At 41.2% G+C, this 27877-nt stretch overlaps 1 protein-coding gene across 2 annotated transcripts in view; it reads right to left on the bottom strand.

Moving 5' to 3' along the window:
* The window catches only part of lrmda (leucine rich melanocyte differentiation associated), a 198288-nt gene that overhangs the window by 5690 nt on the left and 164721 nt on the right, over window positions 1-27877 (bottom strand). For both annotated transcript variants that reach the window (XM_071480448.1, XM_071480447.1), the window contains one exon: window positions 20232-20316. In XM_071480448.1, coding sequence (XP_071336549.1) covers window positions 20232-20316 — 85 coding nt within the window. The remainder of the gene's footprint in view (window positions 1-20231; window positions 20317-27877) is intronic.

Genomic DNA, 27877 nt, shown 5'->3' with positions numbered 1-27877 from the left:
ATTTCAAAATCACTCCCAATTTAGTTGAAAGACTGATGAAAGATCTCATTTCATCCTACTGAATAGATAGCACAAGTCCTGTCTTTTTCCAAGCCAGCCTCTCTTTCACTAGCCTCAGCTCCACAGTGTATTTTTTCATATTGAGGGCTTCTTTCATGTCTTTCTGGAAAGCTGAAATGTCAATGTCTAAGTTCATACAAGGAGAACATCAATTACCAGTAAAAGCAGATTGCAGAGATGGAAGTGAGAGTGAGCAAAGTTAGGCCTTGATAGGTCTTAGAGTTCTGCCACTCAAACTGAAACTAACAGGTCACAACGAAGTGTGTCTTCTTCTATTTGCATCATGTATTGCAAATAGATCTGCAGTGCTAAAGAGGCATTGCCTAAGAGAATGTAGTCAATGTGCTGCATTAGCCCAGCAAGTAAATGGCCAGGAACAGATGTCCTGGTTTGGATCTGCATTACTGGTCAAGTTCTGTTGACTAACCACTGAGATGTGGGTATGAGCCAGGTTCAACTCCTATTCACACATTAATATACAATATATATCTAATATATTAATTTAGAATGCATCTCTAGAGCTATAGCTTACCAGGCAATGCCTTATATATACAATTGATGATAATGCTACAAATGTGGGTTATGGAGATCCAGTTTCTTCTTGCAAGTAATAATAATAATAATGATAATACAATAGGGTAGTTGGGTAGTCAGTAAAATGTTGCACTTCTAAAAATAACTGAAAACATCTGGTTATCAAGTGAAGACTAGTTTTAGGGTTATATATTAAAACACACTACAACTAGGGCCTCTTGTTTGTCACAGTGTAGAGATTACTAGCCCATATAAACTCACAGAGTCTGCTGCATAACTCATTTAATCAGCACACACACAACTGTGTATGCATGCACATACACACTTACAATGGAGAGGAAAGGGAGAGAGTCAGAGAGAGGAGGGAGATGGAGTGGGTTTAATGATTGTTCCCTGCATACAATCAGCTTGACTCTTTTCAAGGGCCATCAATATGTCACAGAAAGACACATCCGACGGATGTAGCTTTTAACATCAAGGTTATCTATTCTGGGCATGAATCCACTCCCTCCACTCCTAGTTTCTTGTCCTGTCTCCCTTTCACATCTATCCTCCCCTCTCGTCTCAAATGTTTCCACTCAGTCTTTCTCCTCCTCTACACTCTTCACTCTTTTATTTGCTCTCTTTTGATTCCTCTCTTTCACCCTTGGATTCCTCTAGTTTGCTATCTTTTTTGCCTCCTCTCCTTTTCTGTCACACCCTCTGGTGTGGCCACTTAGCCAACAATTCCATCAGTGCTGCCATCCGTTATGGAAAAAGCGCATTGAGAAAAAAACAATTAACAAAACAATTACACTTTCTGTATTATCTCCAAGGGTTGAAATAACACTGGTGGGCAGGTGGGGGGTGGGGTCAGACGGAGCTGGGGGCAGGCATCCATAAGAGTTGGTGTGAGAGTGACTTATGAGCTTGGGGCATAGGCTGCTGTGAGCCAGGGCTATTATTGTGGACACGATCCATCTCCGGCTGTCCTTTTATCAGTTCAGCCCAACGTCATGAGATGGAGTCACCATCTCCTCTCTACAGGGAAGCCTGCAGATAGATAACCCCCCTGCGTCCCATAAACCAACAGCCAGTGGACTGCGAATCAGCCTACTGAGAGGTGGGCTGGCACACACAGTACACTGCCACGGAGAGAAATTGAGTTGTTTCACTCCGTATTGGTATGCTGGGTATGTGTGTGAGCATATTTTTCTGAAAAGTACTGTGAAATGTTTCCAAAGGTGAAGAGATAAACAGTGATGGTACTAAGCAACTCCAGAGCCAGTATATCCAGGTTTAGCCTGTTATATGTATATATCTAAATATGGGAATATGCATTTGCCCTATGTTTGCTTTCACAGAGTCAATATAGTGGAATCCAATGAAATGTCCAACGAAATCAATTATGAAACTAAAGCTGGCCTCAATTTGGCTAAAGGATGCCAGCAGGAGTGGAATGTAAGGCTGTATTCATGCAGGACATATTAACTCCAGAAATATCTTTCTCCACAACATTGAGTTGCTTCTATATAGTACAAGACACCAGAGTGCGAATACAATACAAGGACAATCAGGGGGTCAACTTTTTGCTCTGATTGTCTGAAGAACTCACTGCTGCTCTGTCTCGACTGTCTGTACGCCGTCAGCAAACTTAAACTTACCAGGGAGCAAAATTATTTTACCGAGTGTGTAATTGTGCTACTCCCGCCGTTACAGACTGTATTAGCTACAATACACTATTAGGTTTTCTGGGAGATTAAAAAAATACAAGTGTGATATGATGTTATGATATTGAAGGAGACAGAACCCCCCCCGCACCCACCAACTGTTGTTTTTACCTCTTTTGAGGGGGTCCAAGCCTTAATCAGGGGGGTCAGACCCCCCAATCCGCCCGTAATTCGAACTACAGACACACGGAATTACACTGTAAAAAATGGCTGTACTTACTAGTTCTCCAGTTCTCCAGCAGGCAAAGCAACAACATCCAATGCACGTCATCTTTAGTTAAAACAAACAGTTTATTCTAGTTTTCCTCTTTCAGGTTCAGCTAAATCGATCAAAAAGAAAAAAAAAATCCAGTGTAATTCGTATGTAGCGAGCTGAAAACAATCACACTGCTCTGTGTGAGTAAACCTTAATAGGAAAAAAAGACCACAGTGGTTGCTCCAGGCAAGACACAACAACTACCTATTGCAGTTTTACCTGTACCTATTTATCTGAATAGCTTTTGTTCTACCAGTGTCACTTCATTTGTAAAGAATAAAATTGCTTTTGTTTGTTTTTTTTTTTAACTGAAAAAGGACTGTGCTGTAATGTTTTGTAATGAAAGTCATTAAAAAAGAAAGCATGATCAGATTATGTTTCTACTGTGATGTGTTTAGTTTGTGTGGTTTCTTTTTTTTCTCCATTATTATTTATACAAGTGATGAACTGTTTTTTTTTGCATTGCATAAGTAATGCTGGTATTTTAGCTGAACTTCTTCATTTCATTTTTAAATTTTGAGTCTCACGCGATGCCACATGTGCATGAGTCATATTCTGAAAAGGAAAATTCATTGTTTCAAACTGATTGTAAATAATTGCAAAAAACTGTAAGCACAAACTACTGCTACAGTAATGTAAGGGCGAGGTATGTATGTGCGTCTGAGGGAGTGAAGGAGAGAAACAGAAAGAACAATAAAGCAGGAAAGAATACCACTTAAGTAAAACATATTGATGGCACCAACATGAGGATCATCATTTTACTTTCATTTTTATGCGCAGTTCTCACAAAAGAAGTAAAGGTTTAATATGACATGTTGAAGCTAAATCTATCTTTACTCTACTAATAGACTCTTTGGTCAATTAGTTAACCATTTCAACAGCTGAGGTGTCACCCATCACTCAGTCTCAAACAAAACTGCTGCGTGTAACTTTGAGAATTTAAGTGACATTTGCCCTCTAACAATAAAAAAAATATTTAGTCCATTAAACATAAATACCTGTCATTATGATGCATGCCCTGGGCTCAGGCCTTCCCCATTCCCCTCCTGGCTGTTTACTGCGGCCAAACAACTGCAGCGCCTGCATGTTCTCAACTTCAGCGTATTGATTAAACTTTTAAATAGCTGCCATATAACCCTGGGACATCAGGAAGATTAATTTGCGTCAATGTTCATCTGTAATTCATTAGCCATTTATACTCTCCACATCCACACAGGCTATCAGGAAAATGCGCCCCATTTTTCACCAAGGCAGAGGCTGGGGAAAAGGCAGAGAGGAGGAGGGCTGGAAGGAGGGTAGGAGAGACAGGAAGGAGGGGATTATACAGCCTACAACACATGAAGTATTCTAACAAGCCAATAGTACAAAGCAAGGCATGTAGGGTGGTAAAACATCCAGCAGCATTAAATGAAGAGTAAAAAAACACATTTATACACAGCACATGGTGCTGTTTCATAGCAATATAAGGAAAGGTACTCACTATTAGCTATCAATAGCAGAAGTGATTATAATTTACAGTAACAGTCTCGGGTTAACAAGCCCCCTTAATGACATGGCTGTCAATCACCCTGGAGAAAGACAGCATAACTGTTACTCTCTCCGCTGACATTTGATGAGGCTCTGACGTCAGACTTTCCAAACACCTCTCACCAGGCAGCCTGACATGTTGTATACTTCCTGTCAGTCATTCAGTGGTTAGTCTGTCACCCATTCAAACACAATGTCTCTGCACCACAGTATATACATATATTGAACCCTACTGCATACACACACACACACACACACACATACACACATACATACAAAATATACAAACACAAACTCTTTGTGAGGTATTGCCTTTTTGCTTCCATTAAGTGTTATTTGCTTTGTTGTTCTGACTTCACTGGTACATGTGGAGTCTTAAATTACTGGTGGAGTCCCAAACTGAGATCAAAAAAAAAAAAGAGAGAAGAGATCTAGGAACAGTGTATATGACTCAGATAAAAACAACATACACACACAGAAGGGCCAGAGCACATGTGTGTGTGTGTGTATGTGTGTGTGTGTACAAGAGATGGAGAGTTGAAAGATTTGCTATTGCCACAGGCTGATAGGCTGTCAGGGGAAGGTTGCTGGGTCATGGCTCAACCAGCCCTGATCAATACCAGGTTGATTTTGCCACATGATTTTCCTTAAAGTGCAACAATAACATATTCTGTATGTTTTTATATGAGAGCTACTGTTACAGGAGATGCTGTGATTGGGGTTGTTACCAACAAAATAAACAAAGAAATTTAATTACTATATAGTAAAAACACATGGTCAATCATAAAAAGACATGCAATATTGTGCATACTGTATGTAGTGGTTTTGTTTTGAGCTTATCAGCAGTATTGGTTAATGCATGAAAAATGACACTCCATCACTGTCAGTTCACTAAATGGCTGTAATCAAACACTGTAAATTGAGGATGGCATTATTCATTGATGGGTGAATTATAGTTATAACCAGATAAATGCCTATCAGTCTTTGTACTTTCAACTTATGGAGGATGAGAAGGAAATTGAATTCTGGGGCATATAAATTTTGACTGAAAACAGATTACCGTTGTGGGGGGTCTAATGAAAAAAAAATGGTGAAATTAATTTCAGTGACATTTATTCCACATAGAGCTAGGAGAGAACACTGGTTAGAGTAGCTCTGCTGTGTGGAGATAAGAGGAGGTTGGTTTAAGACAGGGGACACAGCCAGTTTACAAAGTCTTAGGTCCCCTTGGAACGCCTTTCTCAACGCACCTACTATCATCTAGCAAACTCACTGACAACACACCCCTTGCGTATGAAAAAAACAAAAACTCTCCTGCAAGCACAACAACGACAAGCTGGTTATTTACTGCTAGAGTTATTGAAGGGGCTCGTCTACCCTTAAGGGCACATGAAACTGCTAATGATGCCAGTAATCATAAGGGCTCATTTTCTCCATCAACATGTGGATCACAAATCACCACACACGCACACAGCACACGGCCTGACACTGATCGATTGTGTTCGTCATTACACCCTGGATTTCTAATTAAAACAAAAGCACAGATAAGTGGTTCAAACCTCTGACCGAAATAGAAAGAAAAAGTGAAAATCGCAATTAGAGGTTTGGCTGTGCTCGGTAATGGTGCTGTTAATAAGAGCGACTGGTGAGTCACTCAACGAAGGTTTAATCACTGGGACAGGATTCAATAACAAAAGAGCATAATATTAATCACCAGAGAGTGATAACTTCACTGTTCATCTCTTTGACATTGGAGGAAGGGATGAATTAATGATGCTCTCCATCTGAACACATTAAATAATAATTATCAGGCAAAACAGCATGAAAGGGACTGCATAATGAACCCCATTGTCAGGTCAATTACAACCACATAAAACTGTTCAAACGGAAGTAGCTTGTTACTAGATAGCCATACTAGAAAGGACAGCGGCGGCTTTATCAGTGGAAGGTGCTAGGAATAACCATTTCTTCTGATATCAGCGCTTAAAATGTGTTGCGCATTTGAAATGTAGTTCACACTTAGAGGGCACTGAAACTCTGTCGAGCTGCACGCGCCTACTACAAAAAGCTAGAAGCGCTCAGCGAGGCATTCGGCAAGGAACACATCGAAAATTGGTTAGCAAAAGATAAATGACATGACAATGACAGTGTTTTTCTGGCTCTAAAGCAATGTCAGTCACTAAGTGCCATGTTAACTAAACTCAACTGCACAGACAATGATGGACTTCACGCATCGGTGGATAAAATGGCACCTCGCTACCTGTCAGTGGCAATTTCCATCAAATCAAAGATGACCAGCAAATTTAGCCACGAGAGGAACCGCTGCTGGAGTTTTACACATGAATATAAACATGCACACGTAATATAGGTGCATTGTGCAGCACTTTGTTCTTTCGTCACATCATAAAATCGACAATGGTTGTTTCATTGAGCTGTCGCCTTTCGCTGAGCACCAGGCACATCAGGTTGTCCTCTACCTTGTCTTTTTGAGCCAGACATCAATTACCGCATGGCTGCTACCACTCGGAGACACTCTCTTAAACAAACAGCCTGGCAACCTCCAGCTTGACACATATCAATACTAGTCTGACGTCTTGTTCCACAGTATCTCCCCTCAAATCCTGGCTGGCCGCACCTGTCTGACCGCAGTGCTCAGGGTTGGCTGTACTCCTTCACACTTCCTTCCCCTGCAGACATCAAACACTTATTACTCCCCATTCTGGCCCTGCTAACTGACTGGCCTGTCTGGGCCACACGGGGACCCCATTATTAGAGTCATTTCAGTGCCCATCCTGATGCCTGTTAGGCAGTTCTCTACCTGGGGCTCCTGCTCCCTGCCTGCCCGACTGAGTGCCTGGCCAGCCAAACAGTGATTGGACATGACATGGTGACAGAAAACAGGGGAGAAGGGCAATAGAAATAAAAGAACAGAGATGGCAGAGTGAGGCGGACAGAGACAGGGAGAAGGGAAGGTGGGTATGTTAGCCAGGGCCCTTGTGGCGTAGGGTGTGCCCATCAACACGGATGAGCGTTAGCCAAGAGCCGCATGTCACAATGATGGAGGGGCTAGATCACTCACATCAGAGCTTCATCTGACTGGAAGATATCAATCTTCAGGCCTAATCCAAAAGGACATGGTAAAATATCCTTTAACATTGCTCTCCCACCCTGCCTTTGTGTGTCCCTTGCTTCTGTCTCTCTCACAGCAGAAAATGTGTGTAACCTTTATTGCTAGACCTCAATCGACCACACTCATTTTCACATCCCATTTCCTTTGTCTCCAGCACTGACAGTCAAATTATGATGGACAAAACTGTACCTTGACATATGGCATTTAGCACAATCTGTCACTATATGGCAAGAAAAAAGAGAAGAAAAAGAAGCGTAAATCACTACATGTGTGCAATGTTGAGATCAGAGATTCTGCCTTTATGTTTTGAAACAGGGTACCGAGGAAAATCTCGGGTGATACTGTGAGATCAAGCCAATAAAACTGTATTTATACCACTATTAACTGAAACATAAGTGTGTACTGTGCTACATCAGTGATGTGAGTTTTTGTACTGACAGTTTTTCTTTTCTCTAATCGTGGTGGAGCATGTGGAAGTGGAAACAATGAGGCAACACATATGCATGATATGTTTATTGGTCAATGTACGGTATATGTAAATATACATGTTTATACACAACATATCTTTACTCATTAACCACTTCCTGTAATTGCAACAAACGCTGACAGGGTGTGTAATCATTTTGACAGGACGTAATATAATGAATTCATATGTATCCTGCATATATATTGGTATATGGCTTCAGAACATCTTGCCAAAGGACTGCAGTTGAAAATTATCTAATTGGCTAACAATGGCACTTTTACAGAAATACGGTTCTTATTCATATAAAATGTGAATATTTTTTATTATAATATTTCAGTCAGGCCTTATAAATACTTCTAAATTAAAAAGTCTATACAACAATGTAATTGCTATGACAATTACAAAAGTGAGCATGCATTTAAATCAGCAAATACTGTAAACATGAGGTTGAAGCAATGAAACATTTATTCTTGGTGACATCACATGCTGATCTAAATTATGGCTGTTTCAAATTACATGCCGTCATTTCCTGCCAGAATTTAAAGTGATGAACCCACAGTAGCCAATCAGATGTGTGTCAGAGGTGATGATAGGTTTATGTTGTGTGGAATATTTCATGCCCCTCTGGCCTCCCCTGTACCCTGTTCAGACAGATGGCTCCACTGTAACTCTACTTCTCTTAATTAATATGACATATCCCCTGTTCATATGCAGAGAGTGAGAGAGGGGACAGCGAGATGAAGGTATGAGGGAATGATTAACAGTGGATCTGTCCCTCCTTGTGAGAAATGATCTCGCCTCTTCTGCTCTCCCCAGTGCTCCCTCCTCCTCTCTTCATTTCCGTCTCCCTCACTCTCCCTAGTCCGTGTCTCTCTTTGGCTCACTTCATTTCTTTCTGCTCCTTCCCCTTTCTCACTCTCTCTCTCTCTCTCTCTCTCTCTCTCTTTCCCCTTATCTCTCCCTCTCTCTTTCTCTCCCCTGCCCCTCTCCTCTCCTTTCCCCCTGACACTCTCGGACTGTCCTCAGCCCTCTGCACATCTCCTGACAGGTAGAATAATAACGCTCGTACATCACTACCCTGAAAAGTCCAATAACCTAAATCTTCACTTGCCACACACCCCGGGACTCAATTACTTTATTGACATGTAATCTTCATAAGGGGAGAAATATTGAGCATGTAAGGTCAGCCGGTTATGAAGACATATTATCATATTATCTGCATGAGGGTTGTAGGGGCTAGGACCTGACAAAGCTAATTATAATGGTACATGTTTCAGAGCTCAGAGCGTATTATCTGCTTGGCTGCTTGGTTGAGCCACAGCTGAGGTATAGAGGAGAAGGGGATGAGATTTCAAACCTAATAGGGGCTGGATGTCATCTCAGGGCATGGGAATTAATGAAGCCAAATATTATCGACTGCACATCACAGCACTAATATCCTTGATTTGTTCATTGTATTTGTCAGGATCACCTCACCATAGTCTAATGGCTAACAGCATTTCACAATACAAGCTGACCAGCAGGGCTATCTCTAAAACTGTACAATAATTAAAAAAAAGCTATTGCTTCCCATCAAGTATTGTATAAAAAGTGCAAATATGCTATTTGTGCTTTAGCTTGAGCCGTTCCTCAGCCAAAATGTCAGAGTGGGTTAGTGATGGCAGGAAGGACAGATGCCCATGGCTGTGTTATCGCTTCTCTCCCAAGGTTATCTTAATATCATCCTTTCAGCTCTGCTATTAAAATCTACTGCCTGCTACATAAAGCAAAACAATAACACGGATGATGGTACAATGCATTCTACAGTGGCTGTATATTTATACAACAATGTATTCACTTCAAAATATATTTTTTCTCCTCCATGAGAGTATAATGCAAAGGAGAAAAGGGAAAAAATATATACTCAAGCTTGTTATTTTAACCAAACACACAAAGGGCACAAAGCAAACAGCTGGTTAGCCCTGAGACACTGCATCTCAGGGTCACTGTGTAAACAACAAATCGCACCGCCAGACATGTGAACATGTTCATTTCACTTTGTCCAACATTATGCCCTCTTCCCCTATCTTTGTTATCCAACTGTCCAAACCCTTAGCTCAGAATTGTAGGCGCAGAAGATGCCCTAAAATGGTGCAAAGCTGCCAAAGGTCATGTGTTAACAGTTGTTAATGGTGTCAAATAGAGAGACATATTTTAGCTTTCTTTTGAGGCTCTCCAGGCACTCAACACTCCACAGAATGGAGATTTTCTATTTATTTGCACTAAAATAATTGGTTTTCAAAGTTTTCAACCTTTCGCTTTCGTAATGGAAATTTCACTGTACTGAGCCCTTATGGTCCCCTGCATTTATTTTTCTTAATTCTTTTTGTTTTTATGAAGCATGAGTTCCAGCAGCACATAACACTCAGCTCATTCACTCAACAAACAGCACATGCTGCATACAAATGCATAATCAATTCCATCTTTTGGAGCAAGTATGGTGTAGCTTGATGTCTACAAATTCTGAAGGTTTAGTTTTGAATGCATGTTTGTCCTGAGGGATGGGAATGAAACAAACAGCCTTTTAAATCATAACAATCTGGGGTAAATTCATGTGTTCCACCGAAATGACTCAGTCAATCCAATCAGCTTGCACAGCAGCGACATAAGATGCCAGAAACTATCTGCGAATCAAATTATGATGGTAAAATAACTTGTCCACTCATATTATCATGACAGAGAAACCTGCTCCATCTGTTTAAAGTGACTTAATCAGCAAATCAAAGTGACAGATTAAAAGGTTGTTTTGGACTTCCTAACATTTCAGTGACCTCGCTCTTTTCATTCTGGTTCAGCTGGAATGTTGATGCCAGTACAAACCATAAAAGACCTGCTACTTCCTGTAACCGTGGCTCTCCTTTATATTTTAAGAGAGATAAAATGCGTGTCAGTTCAACAAAATAGCCCTGACACTCATATCCAGTTGGCCTTATGGACTTTAAGGCAGGGCAAGACAAGCTGACCCACAAAATTTGCGACACTGAGTCTGTGTTTGGTTCTGCTCGGACACTGTTCATTCACTTGAATAGTGAATCTGCAGTAAATACAAGCTCAGATCCATAGCACTGGAATCCCATCGTATGGGATAATGGCCTTCTCTTCTCTTTACAAGCAGCAAATCCAAACCCGGCTTTCACACAGCCCGATGCAATGAATAATCTAAATGGCACTTAATGTGAGCTATGCTGATACTCTGACAATAGTTTGTGTTCAGACATCACAGCTTAGTGTCTCCCAATTGTATATTGATGCCAAGGCAGTTGACAATAAATCACTGGATTCACCAGTGAGTGAGAAAACTGTTTAGACAATGGCCCAATGGAGCTTACCGTAATTGACAGATGGGTTCAGCTCTTTCCACCACAATAGCTTTGGAGCATTGAGGGTACCTGGGAATGAGTGTGTCAGTGTTTGTGAGTGTGTATGATGTTTCAGGACCGACGATACTCCAGAGTAACAGTGCCTGCAGACATGCCCACATTGAATGTTTACACATGTTCATGCATTACACTCACATTGTAGTACTTTAGTCTGCAGATTTGCATTGTTACCTTGAAAAAAAAACTTCTGGTTCAACACTGTCTATTGTCAAACTCAGTTGAGAATGTTTATAGAGCTTATCAAGGCCCTCGGGATATTTACAGGATCCTAATTTCAACAGTACTATATTAGAGAGTCAAGCAATACGAAAAAAAAAATCCAGCACATCGAACTTTGGGAATACTGTCAGACAATCAGACAAGGTAACAGTAAAATTATAGACCAAAGTGCCTGTTGTAAACATTCATTACAGTTAACAGACAACTTCCTGGTTTAACATTGACCTATCATAACCTGGCTGTACTTTCCTGTACAATAGTGGTAATGATATAATGACCAACATTATATCATTACCATTAAGTTAATTTTTTTTTTTTTTTTTTTTTTTAAGATTATCTAGCTAAACTGGCTAAACTGTCTGATTGTCTAACTGCTCATGATCTCTGCTCTGTTGAGTTGCAAAGTTCTCTGATACCTCAAATTACTTTGGTGAGTACAATGTTATAACAACTTGTAGAACTATTGTTCAAAACTACAGAAATAAGACCTGAGTCTCCTTGAATTTATGCCAAAGTATAATCCAGGATCTAGATTTGCCTAGAATGGAAGAACAGAGACATCTCTTAATGTACAACAATAAAAGGTGTCTGTGATAGGTGACAGTACACTTTAGTATGTCATCATCACAGCTTTGGCCGAATAATCAATGTCTATGGCTTTATGTATTGAGTTTATGTAAACTGTAGCATAAACTGCTATTAGTAGGTAAGAAATTGTTCCATATGGCATCTGCACTACGTCGTTAACCAGGGAGGGTAGTCGTTTCAGTGTGTTATTGCCACTTGGAGCCTGTCCTCTAACAGGACTCTGGATTCCACGTTATGCTGCTGAGTAAAGGATCACTCGTGGTCCCTTTTCTCACAGCATATTAGTGATTCCATGGCATGTATAGCTCTGTTACGATCATGCCTGACAGAAAGGTTCAGTGATGTAGCACAGCTGTTAAGCCATGCAGCATGCGTTGTCACCCAGCATGATAAACTAGCCACCGAGTGAAGTGGAGTCTAATTTGTTGGAGCCATTAACCAGACTAGCATTAAGGCATGTTTTCATCTTGAATGATTACTGTGTGAAATCAGTTACCCTAGAGTTACGATCTACAGTCTACTCAAAATATAATTTATTAAAAACACCCTGATTAAGATATATGATCCTACATAAACCAACAAGACAAATATATTAGTACTATATCTAATTCTGTTAACTTGCTGTATCACACAATCTGAAATATGAGACATGCTGTATCTCTGTGTAAACATCCTCGGTAATAAACAATAATTGCAAATCTACAAGGACTTGTAGTCTGGACTTGTGGTCCGGTCCTGTTCCCTTTTAGCATGACAAGTTGTCTAGCATCTGCCAGCATATTAGTAGCTATTCATCAGAATGAAGGGTAGCAAGCCCCCTCACACAGACAGACTCTGTCTGCCCACCAAGCAATTTGTTTCAAGGGGTACTGACACAGAAGAAAACTGGTGGACCCAACATCCATCCTGCTGTAAAAATATCCAAAACCATCTGGCACCTGACCCCCATCCTAAATTACTATGATGGACTCCCACCTTTGCAAACCATGAAGACTACAGAAACCTGCTCCAACTTCTGACTGAAAGTACAACTGGAAAGCACAAACCACATCTCTGTTGTCTCCGAACCACAACTACAAATCACGGTGGAAAATGAATAGTAGTGTAGCTGCATTAGCAATACCAGAATATCAGAGCTGATTCTAGCAGTGAGACCTCTCCACTTTGGGTGATTTATGTCCTGCTACTTTCCTGAGAATGACCATTGCAACTGGGAAGTAGACCAAGGTCCAGAGCACCAGCGGTATGTTTTTCCAAGAGGGCTGGGCCTGCTTGGCAGAAACTCATGTCCTTGTCTATTGGTCTGACACTTTTGGAGAAGCAGCCAACATATTGCTTCAAACTTACGTCTGTTTATGCCGGAGCAAGTTTTAATGGGTGAGTCCAGTAGGGTTTGTATTGTCATAAATAACAAAGGTTTGTCTGCAACGGTCACGCACTGTAAAGATTTAGGAGGCTACATATTTTCCTGCTGCTGAGAGAAGTCTTCCAAAGATTGTAATCATCATATTTCAGTGGTGATGGATGGAGGGGTTCAAAAGTATGATCATAAGATTTCAGGCTCAGTGTTCAAAATGGTAAATGTTCATTATATCACATTAGTTTGTACAATGACTTGTGATTAATAACGTTCAGATGAAAAATGTCTCATTTGATCTGTGAACTCTTCATGGCATCCTAATGAAATTGCTTGGATCACTTCAGTCAAAACAATAACAGCACACTTTTAACTTGACTATGAAACGTCCCTTATTAAAGCAGAATATCATGGAAGGAAATATTTACTTTCATACTGATAGTCAGAAGAACTAACAAACAAATACCTTGGAATATAGCTCAGAGGCTGACAGTGCTATCTTTCTACTTTAAGTTTTTGCTGTATACGTCCAACATCACTTTAAGAACTCAAGACACTCAGGAGACACTCTCTCAGCTACATCAAACAGCAAGGTAAAAACAATAGTGTCACTGACATTTCTCCAAACCCAGCACAAACAGAATTATTCACACACTGTGAGAGGAGTGCCATCTGATAACGGAGAGATAATGACACTTGGTGGAAGGCAGCTTTCTCAAAACAGTTTAGAGGTGGCGTGTCAGGGTTCGGCAGTTAAGCCTGTCATGGAAGCTGAGGAGGTTATCCTGGCATTTTAATCTAGCCTGTTTCTGAAGGAGAAAACGTAGAGGTGATTTCCAGGGCTAGTAATAACAAGGACAGGCCTGCCTCCAAAAAGAGCTCTCATCACTTTGGATGCGGACAGTGCAGTGTTATGTGAGGCTGCGGTGAAGGATTGCAGGCCCAGTTTGCCTCGTTCCTTCTCCCCTCATCCATCTCCATAGGCCGGCTTTAATGGATATCCATGTTGCTGAGCCAATCCACTCCAGGGAGGAATAATATCACATCATCTGACTCAGATAAAGGAAATAGAGCCTGTCCTCATACACAGGGAGTATATACCACGGTGATGGGCTGTGATATGCAGCAGGAGCTACCTCACCAAAGAACAGATCAATATGACTGTGACTGAATTTTCAGGTGCTCGTTCATTCAATACAAGTCTGGGTTTGAAAAATGTATCGTGGAACAGGTGGCAATTAGTGTCCTGGTTTGTCTGTTTGAGCAGATCACAGACACCCCCATATACAGGTGTGTGCACTGTGTACACATTCACCAACACAATACTTTATCATATATGTACTTACATGTTGAAGACGTGTTTGTTGTTTGAAGGATCGTCTGTTTTAACTATTTTCCCTATTTCATTTTTTTTTTTTTAGCTAGATACTTTTTTCTTGTTTTTTTCCTCTTTATTTTTCTAAAATGATTGAACAGATATATCTGTGTATAATACTTTAACAAACCATGCTTATCTAAAACAGTACATATCCAGTACAGTATTGCAGTGATGGAGGACATATTTAGATTATTTAGTTAGTAAGTTAGTAAATGTGCTATATTCAATTTTTACTTAAGTGAAAGCACAGATTTATTATCAGCAAAATCTACTTAAAGTATTAAAAGTAATAGTACTCACTATGCCGAATGGCAAGACTCACAGTGTGTTAATCTTATTACTGATGCAATGACATGTAAGCAGCATTTTAATATTGTCAAAATGAAGCTGGTTTTAAATACTTCATATTTTGTTGGGTAGTTAGAGCTAGTACAACATATCATATTTTATGAGCTTATTATTTGTTCACATGTAAAATCTGAAAAGTAACTCGTAACTATAGCTGCAAATGTAGTGGAGTAGAAGTATAAAGTGAAAGAAAATGCTACAGTACTTGAGTAAATGTACTTCGTTACTTTCCACCACTGCAGTATAGTTTATATCCAGGAAAAAAGTCTAAGTAGTCCCTTTTGGAGGAAAGTGTGTGTTGATACAAAGAAATAAGATTCTTTTTGAGGTTTTAATTTTTGCGGCTGTATTGTGATTTACAGGGCAATATCGGAGATGGCAGCGAGACATCCAGTCATTAGAAACTAATCTTAAACACCTCCTCAGCTCACAAACTGGCAAACACTGCAAAGAAATAAAACCTTCATGCAGTGACAAGTGCTTGGGAAACATTTTTATGAACTCAGCACCCGGGAAGAAAGCCATGTCTTTACTTTGTCAATTCACCTCATAGAGTTTGGTGCAGAGGCTCACTCAACACAAACTCATGGCGTATAGCTGGCAGGGAGATCTGTGTATATCATTCTCTATGACAATATTTCATCATCTGTCATTTCTCAATGTTAAACGCACGCATTGTCTATGGTTTATTATAAGAGTTTACAAAGAGCAGCTCTGCAAAGGGTACTCTGGACGGCAGCGAGGAAAAGCTTACACTCTGCTCTTTCCATATGCCTCATTTTAGTTGTGTGGGGGCCAGCGCAAGTCTTTGTGTTTAAGAGTGATGTTTATCAGGGGACAGATCCTGCTGGTATAATCATTATGAGGCTGAGTGAAATGTCTTGCAGAGCACGTACATGTGTCTGATGGGAAACGTCAAAGGTGCTCTGTCTTTTCTCACTGAGCTCCAGAGAGGACATTTCCATGCTCATGGAACATGCCAAGGCAGTCCAAAGCAGAATGGGAAGATTATCAGCAGAAAGATGAGAGTTTTCAATCTAACAGAGTGACATCAAACAGAACTGAGGTATCACTCAAGATAAGCATGGAAAACAACTGGGGAGCAAAGAAACAGATGTCTGAGGTAATGTAGCAATTAATAAAAAATAAAAAAAATCTGTAACCAAAAGCACATGTGTTCACTTAAAATACCAGGACTTCATGAAAAAGTATAAATATTCACAACAGCATCTGAACCATGCAATTATAAATAATATAATCAGCTCTGGTTGTTATACAAGCAACAATAAACAGACATTGGGGAACTGTATATCTGTTTTGATGCATTAACATTTTTAAAGCCGTCAAACTCACTTTTAGTTTTACTAAGTGTGCTGTGCAAAGAACATTAAGTCATCAGTCAAACCAACAACCTTTCCCTTCATAATGACAACAGCTAAGTTTCAACACTCGCAGTTTAGTCATCCATTAGTCATGTATCCCATCCAGATGTCTGGTGGAGGGGAGGAGGAGGGGAGGAGATAGCAGCAGGTGTAGATCTCTCTGAGCCCAGCTGAGCTCTAAAAGGCAGTGCTTAGCACCCACAGCTCCGTCATCTGGCCTCTCCCCTGTCTCCACCAGCCTCTCGACAGCCCATTCCTCATCATTTACCCCTTTTTGGCAAAGCCCAGAGCCCTTCTAATGGGCCGCTCTGAATGCTTCCAGATGTTTGTTTATTTGTTGTGCAGCAACTGTAAAACAGTTTACTCTTAGTTTGGATCTGTTCCCGTTGCTCCATTTTTTTTTGGGTGGGGGGTGGGGAGGGGTGGGGGTGGGGGTGGGGTGGGGGGGGTGGGGGGGGTGGGGGGGTGGGGCTGAGGCTGTGGCTGCTAGGGGGAGTATAGCATGAGTTACAGTGCAGATCACCCCGACATGTAATGAAAGCAAACCGCCAAATAAATGCGAGGCGCCCCATGGGTGTCGTCAGGAAGGAGGTTGTTTTTTTTGTTTTTTTGTTTTTTTCATTTTTTGCTTTGAAGGCTGCTTCCCTCCTGGGATTTTAATAACAGTTGTGCACCATTTAAGATACATACATACAAAGTAGCTGGAAGGAGGCCCAGAACAACAACATTAAAAGGGCCCAGGGCTCATACTATAAGGCAGATTTCAGGCATTCTTCCTTGTCTGTTTACTCTGCTTGTACAAAGATATCCCTTTCATTTACTGCTGTCACTGCTGAGGGATGGCCTACTCAAATTTAATCTGATACCTGTTACTAGTGCCTGGCATATTTATTGAAATATACAGAGGAAATGAAAGGTATTTCATTAAAATCTCCACTGTGCACATGGATATATCAATCAAGTCTGAAGCATCTTTTTTTTTACATACTTCTGAACTACAGTTATAATTAGATCTATGAAATAAACTTGTGAATCTCACTTCAAAATGTGTCATCCTAAGAAAATGACAAGCTGGTAATAAATAACCCAGCTCACTGTTTTGCATGCTGAAACGATAAGTCCTCATGGTAAGGCACAAGAAACAATATGCCACTGGCCGTGGCTTAATAGTATGATATAGGCCAGTCTTCATGAAGACACACAGTACTTTAGGCCGGGACTCCATTTTGGACTGTTAGATTTAGACTTGAGTTGACAGTTGGACCAGCACTGAGAGCTAGAGCCAAGGTGACAGTAGTGGAGGATCCTCAGGCCCCTCTGCCAGACTATATACTCCACTCCACTCTGCGTCACGCCTTCACCAAGACACACTGGAGCCCCCAATATCCTCCTTCACTTTGTCTTTGTCTAGCTCACTCTTATTTGTAAGTCTCACCTTCTTTCCCTGTTTAATACTGGTCCTCTTATTCCTCTCTCCTTTATCCTCCCCTCTAGTTCTGTTCATCAATCTGTTGTCAGGTCTGCTCTATGGAATCTTGACTTTGATTTCTCTCCCACAAGAGCACGTCTCTCCGCTCTCCTCCCCCCTCTCCTCTCCTGCTCTTGTTTTGCTCTGTCTCCTCCAGGTTGACTCCTCCACCAACCAAGACAGAAGCTTATCCTGGAGTTCTGTCCTTGGTTTCCACCCTTCTCTCCCTGGGCAGTGACCTGCCAGTGCTGCCCTCCTATGGGAGCTCCTAGCTGCTGTAATTACCTCTGGCACCCAGGCTCTGGGGCTTCCACACAGGTGACATGTTGGAGAGGGTGGGTGCAGAGGGGCTGAAAGGAGGAAAGGGAGGTTCTCTCTGTGCAGCCGACAGGGCTATGTCAGAGCTGCTGCTGATCCGCCTGCTACTGCAGGAGTCAGGATAAAACTATACAGCCTCCCCTGTACCCCCATTAAAATAAGGCCACTTCATTAACCCTTAAAACAACTATTGTCTCTAGAGCACGTGTGTACGTGTACACTTTAGCTGCCTACTGAGGGTGTAACAATTCACTCTGGTCTGATTATATATATTGTGAAAAAAACCAAACAGCACTGCTTTACACTACAGCCACAGGAAACAGGTGTGATGACAAAAACCGGCTATATAGTATCACCAAAGCACTTCACTTTTACAGCAGATGTTGAAAAAAACATGTTGTGAATTGTTTAAATTTATGATGCGTATAGAAACGAGCGTGTTGCATTGAACTACACAAAATCATGCAGCATATTGTTTCACCTCTATTGTTTACGCCCTGAATTTAACACAGTAAACACTCAGTTGTTTGGAATTACTGTCGGAAACACTTTGTTTGTTGTCGCACTGCTTTGCCACAGCTTTGTTCTCTGTGAATGAGGAGTTACTGTGACCGTCTCCCACACATAGAGAAAACTCAAGTATGTGTAAGAAGTGTAAATAAAAGAAAAAAAAATAACAAAGAGCGGGGGTGGGGGATGGAAGCAGGGACATGAAGAAGAGGTGAAGGGCGAAGATGAGGGCTGTGTTATCTAAGACTGCAGTGCTGCTTCATAAAAATAACAAATGGAGACTGTCACTGCTGCTCAGATCTTGGAGGGAGGGGAAAATATTTCATGTGTCAGATCCCCTCACCTTTAAATGGACTGTTCTTAGCCAGGTCTGATTTTGACAAAGCACGGGGCTCTTCCTGTCCTCACATCCGGTGAGAACTGCCACTGTCCAGGCTTTCGTGACATAGATATGTCCTTGGCGCCGTAAAAGGAGGTCTGTGGGCCAGGGGTGGGGTGGGGGGTGGGTGGTGGGGGTCCTACACTGCTGGATATTGGGTGGAGATGCTCACTGCTGATCAGTTGTACTTCCACAGTGGCGGAAAGCATACCCAACCCATGTGTTTTTACATTGTGAAGACAGTGAATGTTTAAGGCATAACTGCGTTTGTGTGTTGGTGAGAGTGGGCGGTGTGGGCGGTGTGGGGGGGTGGGGTGGGGGGGACTTATTGTGAAACTATCAACACAGCTTTCTCAAGTGCAGCTCAGTCAGTCAGGCTAACTGAATTTACACAATAAACTGCACACTCAAGATGGTAAAACAGACAATCAAGCAATTTAAAATGGAGAAGACCTTGCTTAATGAATTTAGTTTTGCAAGACAGTATGTTAAAATACCCTCTCCTTCAGTGATGTGTGGAAAAAAAATTGTTAGCTTCATTTTTAATGCAATTTTAATTGTTATGATTAAATTAAATAAAATGTAATTTGGTCGTCCAAGGACACAGAGAATATAATAAAATGGAGCGCCAGGGCTTTTTTACTAAAATACAAATGCAGTAGGTGGCCTCCACAATTAATCTAAAACATTATATCTTTTTTAATGAATGCGATGAATTCTTCCTCGAGTGCTGTGTTTGATGTTGAGAAGTTGCTGCACAATTCCAGCAACTGACGACACTGGGTCAATATGAGGCCTAATCAATGTCTCGTATCAACAGATCAAGGAGGCTTCATCCTGCATATGTTTTGTGTGATCCCACGCATACATTCAGAACAGAGTTAACCTAGATTACTTAGATTTATTCCCACTATCAACATTTCACACAGATGAGATGAGATCAGTAAGAATAGATAACATACTGTAACTTCAGCTCGGTCTCAAGTTCAATAGATTCCCACTCTCTGCAGATGTTAGGGTTATGACTTGTATTTACATAATCCATGGGCTTGGTTTCGATTGAATCTATGATAATATATTGTGTTGCTTCTTGTTTATTTTTGAAGCATATCTGCACAGATGTATATACAAACCACCTGAGATAAAAGGTTATGAAGTCCAAAGGCCTTTCTATGTTCCTTACCTCTGTGGTTCCTGGCGTCTTTGGACCCTCGGGGTAGCGGAGTGTAGGGCAGTGGGTGACTCTCAGATCCAGCCTCATTACGTGGCTAGGAGAAAGGAGACATACAAATAGAATGAACTTCTAGAGGAAAAAAGGTTTGAGAAGTTTTTAAAACGACAAACATAACTGCAGCTGACTGTGAGTGTCATAAATCCTTTGGGATTAGTACAGGAAATGTTGGAAACGCCGCTCCTGTTTTAACACGTCATGTGGCAAGTCATGTTTTATTACTTCTCATGTGTCAGTCCTGGCTTTGCTGATCTGATCCACTACCTGGTTAGGGAGGAGAGGTCTTAACCTTCACTCAGCCATGACCTCCTGCAGTGGTCATCTAAAGGGTAGACGTCACTCACTCTTAACAGCCAAACACAGAGCGGTAGTCTGACAAATGGCACGAAAAGACCTCTCTACACTGGTTTTAACAGAGGAAATACAATTTCCATTTTAAACACTGATCTCTGTTTAACCGGCTACCTTATTTAATAATTGAAATGCGAGGTAAATATGTGCATAAATTTATAGCAGTGCAACTATTACGACCTGCTGATTGTAGAGGGTTCAGATTAAATGGGAGTGACAAATACTGGTTTGAGAGAAAGGGAAAACAGAGGCCTGACTGTCCGAGCATGTTCCCAAACAGGTCAAGAGTTTCTTGAGTTGTTGTTCTTTCATGCACTTTCAAGGTCCAAAACATCCTCTTCCTTCCCTTAGCCTTTTAGCTCACAGAGCAGGCACTTTATCATGACACAGCGATATCTGATGCCTTTGCAGAAATACTTTCCTTTCCTGCAGGAAGGAATTCACTGGGCCTTTAATCATAGCAAGAGACTCAACTGACAAATACATATTAGGGATGGTTTGGAGCTGCATTTTTCCCACTTTTATTGTTGTTCCTCTACATGCCCATGCATAACATTGAGAAATGGAATGGTCCACGCTGTTAAATGGAACCATATTCTTCATGGGCAAAGAGAGCACAGTGAATTGAAAACTATCACATAATATGCTTTCAGATAGAATCTCTGAAAGGCATTAAGGTCTGGCCAGCATGTGTCTCATATTACACCAAAGAGGAAAAATGGCAAAATAAGCCTATTTTGAGACCTTACTACATATATGCTGGAGGACCATACTTTTGAAAGAAACTTCTCGGAACAGAAATATTGTTTTGACAGCAGACCTGCTGCTCTCAGCCTCTGGACTGGCTGAAACCCTATTAAAAATATCACAGATCACTCCTTGCTTGTAAGCTGTACTTGTATGGAATATGTAATACAAGAAGTAAAACAACCCAAAACAAGAACATACTGTACTCAGTAAAAAACTGACATCTCCCATTCGAGGAAAAACAATCAGGTATTCATACCTCCAAAATGGACAATGGAGTCATCCAATGAGAGACCAAAATGATCACCACCCAACCTATCTGCAAAAACTCTCTTTATTCTACTAATTTGCATTTTCCTCTTTGCTTTTGAGGATATAATTGATATTGGCTGTCAGAATGCACACACAAAGAGTCGGTCTATGACAATTATTATGAGCTGACAGAGCAACTCAGGCATTAATAGAGGAATTGTGAACCCTCTCTATTTGATCTGCCTCCACGCTCTTCTGAGCCTCCGTGGAGTTGCGCTCCTGCTTGCCTCATTTCCTGGCCTGCTTGAAAGATCACAAGCCTGGGCCCCTTCAGGCCTGCTTGGCCCCAAAAAGCCCCTTCTAATCCTGCTGCTTGCCCACAATTAATCTTCCTAGTTGCCACATTATTAACAGCACCACCCACAGACTACGTTAGGAGGATGTTGGAGAAGAGGGAGGACTGCTGGGGTTAGCTTGATACAGGATCGAGCCTTACGCTGCCTTCACAACCTGGTTTTGGTCCTATGGGACATCATTCACTTCGCTTTCAGTATCACCACCCACCCAGTCCCCATCCACTTCACCTCCTCAACATCATGCCTGCTGATCAAACACACAAGCCATTCGCCATCTGTGGTTGTCACTTCGTGTCCTACCCAGCATAACCATTTTACCCCACCCACAGGACATCAATCAGCTGGCTTCCCCATGTAGTGATCCTCCCTTTTTTTTCCCTTCAGACCTTCCTCCTTACCCCTCCACATCTGCACTCTTTCACTTTAGTCAATGACCCGTCCAGAGGAAGAGAAAGCAGCAAATGCTTATGATGAAAAAACATGTGGAACAAATGACGGAGAGCATCAGGATTATCGTTTTTTTGCACGTGCTTTCAGAGGACTAATGGAATGATGACTTTTATTACTTAAAAACAATCAAAATCCAGAAGGGAGCAGCAAGACTGGGATCTGTGCTTACAGACTGGCTATAACGCCAGTCCTCCCTTTCAGAACAATACAACCACCAATACATGCATGATAGACCTATGTGATGTTGTTGACATTTGTTAGAGTAGTAGTTAATAAATTGTCGGGGCAGTTGGATAGAAATATGACACTGTATGATTACTCCTAGGAGCTTGTACAGCCTCCAGTAATAAAAGTGAAACAATTTCCTCCTTTCCTGGATTTATTGCAGAATATAGAAACTTTATATGTGCACAGTACATGGTGCTTGATCATACAAATTTCAACTCCTAAAGGTCTAGAACAAGAAAAAACACAACTAGGGACTGCCTCACGATGTCCTCACACATCATATCCCTTTCATGGTTTCAAAACCAGCACTTCATCTGTGCTCCTACTCTCTTTATTCCCCATTTTCTTTATCCTTTCTTTCTCTCTCTGTGTCCCTCTCTTGTTTTTCTCCAGTTGTACCTACACTGAACAGAGGGAGGTGCTGCTGTGTCGTCTATTTAAGATGCTCTTGGACCCCCTGTTTCCTCCCTCTCCCTCTCTCTCAGTCTCTCTGCTGTCCAGATTAGTCTGCTCATCAAGCTGAGCATTGTTTTAATTTGCTGGGCCTGGGGCATATGCTGAGTGTTCACATCATTATTGTCTCTGTGCAATGTGAGTTATCGCCACAGCTTATGATAATGCGGCACAAATTTACAGGCTGGGGAGCACCGTGGATTCTGTGATAATACAGGGTGGACAGAGAAGAGTGGAAAGAGAGAGAGAGAGAGAGAGAGAGAGAGAAATGAAGAAAGTGTGTGTGTCTGTAAGAGAGAGACAGAAAAAAATGGGTGGTGGCAGAGAGAGGAAGCTCTGTTGGATGTCATTATGAAAGATGATTCCTGTACAGGATAATACATCACACCAGTGCTGTCTGTCTTCTCCTTTTCTGTGTTGTTATGCGAATAAATGCTGATAAACCCAGAGGCAATAGTGATTATTACTTCCAACATATCACCACGAGAGTGGGGAGAAGGAGGAGAGAAACAGGGGAGGGACGGAAAAGACGGGAAAAGCAAAACACAAAGAGAGCCACATGGAGCACATAACCACCTCCACAGTGAGGTTCCTGAAAACGTGAGACACCAAAAAGTGAGTCAGGGAAGGTTGACACATATGTAGGTGCTTTTCAGATGCAACTGCAATAAAGTTTACAAAGTTTTGCAAGTTTGGCTGGGGCTTGATGGGTGTTATATTATAGTATGACTGATCTAGATTTCACAAGACTGTGATTATGATGTTGGGTGCCAAAGTATATAAACTACTTTGGACCATGTTACACACACTGCAGCCTGGCTCTGAGGTCTCACCCTTACCAGCTCATCCTGACACAGCTGGTTCCTGCCTCGCCTCACCTCACCTCCCTCCTTAAGACTGACCAGCAATACAATCTAATTACAGCCGCGCTACAGAGGGAGACCAGTGTAAACACCAGCCCTTTTTATCTCCTTATACATCTGGACAAGTAGACAAAGTGCTAAAAGGAAATAAATGTGGCCTGACAGCCACATCAAAGAGTTCAGCCAGAGGCTTACTGCTACTTAGGGCACAGGAATGTTGTTGCTAAGCATCAGCCCGCAACCTATCAGGGTGCAAAGAGGGTCCTGTCCTGCCTTAGAGAGGGAAATGGGGGAAAGAGAGAAACGAAGAGGAGAGAGAGAGAGAGAGAGAGAGAGAGAGGGAGGGCGAGTGGATGGGGGGGTGGGGTGGGCTGACATTGAGGGGAAGCTAGGGACTCAAGGAGATTTTTGTAGCTTAAAGCAATTGTTGGAAGAAACAAGCCTTCTGTTTTGTTTTCTCTTGACACCATTTCTGCTTTTTGTGCTTGCAAAAGACATGTATAAAAATGTCTTTTGATATGTTTTCTCTTTGGGTCTATATCAAAATATTTCTTTTGTGTCTGTGCATGGAACTTTTTTCACGTCTTGTCTCTGTAAACTGGTGCTGCTTTCTGATCATGTTAGAGATCAGAGGAGACACAACTTGTGAACTTATTTGAGTCAACATTTAATGCTGGCATGACACGTTTATCTCTTCACTAGATAGAATTTTTTATGATTCATGTCTCGTACTTCTGAAGTTCGGGGTTACGAACAATACAACACTTTTAGAAATAAGCAATGAAAAACAAATAAGCAGTATAGGCTTGCAGTGTCTTACACCATGTAATGGCTATGATGAAATGAGAAACGCTCCAATTCATTACCAGAGATTGAATCCAGTCCTAATTTGTATTCACACTACTTTAGTGCATAATTCAGTGTTAGATAGAATCCAAATATCTTTCGTGTAATAATACACAAAATATTATATTTGGATATTATTATATAGCCATAAAAAGTTAGGATGGTTGAGGTAAAATGCATATTTTGCCAGCTACAATCACAAGTGGCCCAGTAAAAAGTACAACAGTGGTATATTAATTCAAATCTTTTCTCTTTGTGTGTCTGACCTTAATGATTGTGGCTTAAGGGAGCAGAGAAAGGATTATAATGCATTTTAAATTGCAGTTGTGTGCATGAAAAGTATTATTTCTGTTTTCTTAGGTAATGGCAAGGGGAAGAGCGTTTGATGTAATGGTGCCTGCACTTGTGGGTAGTACAGCAGTCTTTTGCTCAGCGGGAAGACTGCTGAGCGTGTGTTTAATGATTTACCAGTTCTACTCCAATGAACTTGCTCTGAGTAAATGTATCATATGATCACTGATCACAAGAGCAACCGTTGTGAGGTTTCGCTCGGGGCACGAGGCACACGGAGCGAACCAGCAACAGTGAACACCGCCGTTTTGTGTACAGCTAAGCGTCGGACAGGCAAAGGTTGAGTGCTTGCTGGACGTTAATCATCCATAGCGATGACTCATAGATGGTAATAAGGCTGTGTTTGTTTTAGGTTGAAATTTAAAAAGTCATTCGACCTTTTCTTTGAGTGTCTTGCAGAATAAGTGCAGGTGATTTAAAGCTGAATTGTACGGCTACATTACAGGTTCGCAGTACAATTAGCTTGAGGCTATTTCTTATTTTGGTCTAGTATGACCTTTCCATCACTACTTATTCCAAAGCTACAAAGTTACAAAGACAAAAAAAGGAGAAAAAAACAAAAAACAAATATTGCATATCTTAGTTGAAACAATGATTAAATATCCTATTTAAACTTTAACACAAAACATAAGAGATTGTTTTATATATTTTCATAAGTGCACAGATTCTTTTATCTCTGAAACAGGAGAAAAAAAAGGTAGATGTGAATGTTCTGATCTACCTGTGACAAAAATAATTTTTTGTGTTTTGCCTTATTTAACTGGTGTGAAATGAAATATTTTCATCTTTCCTTGTTTAAGCCAAGCTACACAAACACACACGCATACACAAAACAGCAACTCAGGAGTGTGACATATCATGAGGTTTTCTGTTCCGATTAAGGGCTGTAGCTAACGTCAAGGCTGTTTTCTAGAGTGTAGGATGTTTAATAATTGAAGACTCTGGGAGCGGGCCTGTCACACCGGCTTGTCTAGAATGTTTCCTATGCAATTAGACGCCGAGAGACATTTGAAGAGGACCCACAAAAAGAGCCACAAAAAGTGACATGTGAACTTAAAGGAAATTAGCTCTTCACACGAGTGAAATGTGAAGGTTACTTAGCAATGCTTAACTCAGACTGCGGCTGTGTGAAGTGTGTGTTTGACTCAGCCTCGCTATGAAGACTGCGATTTTCTTTACTTTGAGCCAGCTTCAGTCAGTAAGATCACAGAGGGAATGAAAACTAATTTTGACTCAAGGCATACGGGAAGAAAAAAAAAGAGGAAAGAAAAAAAAACCTGAGATGTGTCGAAATAATGAGATCTCTTGATGTTTTCTGGGAAGATATGGGATGATGCAGACAGATGCACAACTCACATCTTCACCCAAGGACACAGACACAGACACACACACGCGCATGCACGCACACACACGGAACATTTAGCCACAACTTCAAAACACACAAATTTGCATGTGTGCATGTACTCACATTAAAAAGATGCACACATATCCCCTCATATTATTTGAATGCATGAAACACTAATGCACATGTACTTACATGCTCACTTACATTCATGCACAAACACAAACTGATTAGCTGATTAGTACAGACGCAGAGCTGTATGATGTAAATGCAGCACAACTTTAGTGATCTAAATATAAGAAATCTGACCTCAACTCAATGCAAAATAATCAAAGAATAAAATTGTGCTTATCTGTTTGCATTTTTTACACTTATTTTTTAGCATTAAAGTAATTTTAATGTGGATACCCATGTTATTTTGAATTTTGATTTTCAAGCATATTTCAAGACAAATAAACAACAATAAAAACAAACATAATTATGATAATTAGGCTACTGAAAATTTAATTCCTCTTTATTTAACCATTTGAAAATATTACGACCGGTGAACACAGATGATAAATATGCTCCCTATCCATCGCTGCTCGCCTCCAATCCCTGACAGCCTTTCGCAAGAAATTCTCTCCCATCCACGTCTCTGAGTTCCACGTCGCAATGATAACACTGTCATCTTCCACACCTATCATAAGTCACAGGCAAACGACCCAGATCCTCCGTCACGAGACAGAACCCTCTGCGGGCCTGTAAGCTGTATCATTACACCATGTCATCTTTATGGCACGGAGCAAAGCCCGGCTCTCTAATTACACTCTGCCTACTTCATTTACCCAGACAGGGACAGAGCAGCAGGCAAACAATGCATTAAAAATGAAGTGCTTTCCCCTGCTCTATGGATGCCCGTGTTGTTCTGCTGGTGGCCGTCGTTGTCCCCTGGTTGTTGTTGTTGTTGCTGTTGTTGTTGCTCTAAAAGCTGTGGAGGAAAGATAGCAGAGGGCCCACGCCATGCCGTGCCTTCCTCTCCACCCCTCCTTGACTTCCCCACCTCCTCTCTTCTTCAACCCTTCCCTCAGAAGGACTTATGAAGGTGAATGGCTGTGTGACAGGCCAGGAATAAAAAAGACAAACCAGGGATAAAAATTAAATAAAAAGTAGCTGTCTTAAACAGTAATTGCACTTCTTTGCTGAGCATGCTTTCAGATATATAAACCTGATTTACTGTCGGCGTTGCTGCCACAAATCAGAGGGCCCTCTGAGAAACACTCGTGCTATGAAATTGTTTAATCTCATCAAGTTCTGCTTTCACAGCAGGCCATAAATCACATGGTCTTTGTTATCATAGACCTCCATGAGCGCCTCTGA

Source organism: Trachinotus anak, unplaced genomic scaffold (genome assembly GCF_046630095.1).
Source record: "Trachinotus anak isolate AG129_WGS33_773 ecotype Australia unplaced genomic scaffold, CSIRO_AGI_Tana_v1 ptg000007l, whole genome shotgun sequence".
In the NCBI taxonomy this organism is placed as follows: Eukaryota; Metazoa; Chordata; class Actinopteri; order Carangiformes; family Carangidae; genus Trachinotus; species Trachinotus anak.
Note: the sequence above shows the minus strand (reverse complement) of the source record. Positions and strands in the feature narration are given on the sequence as shown.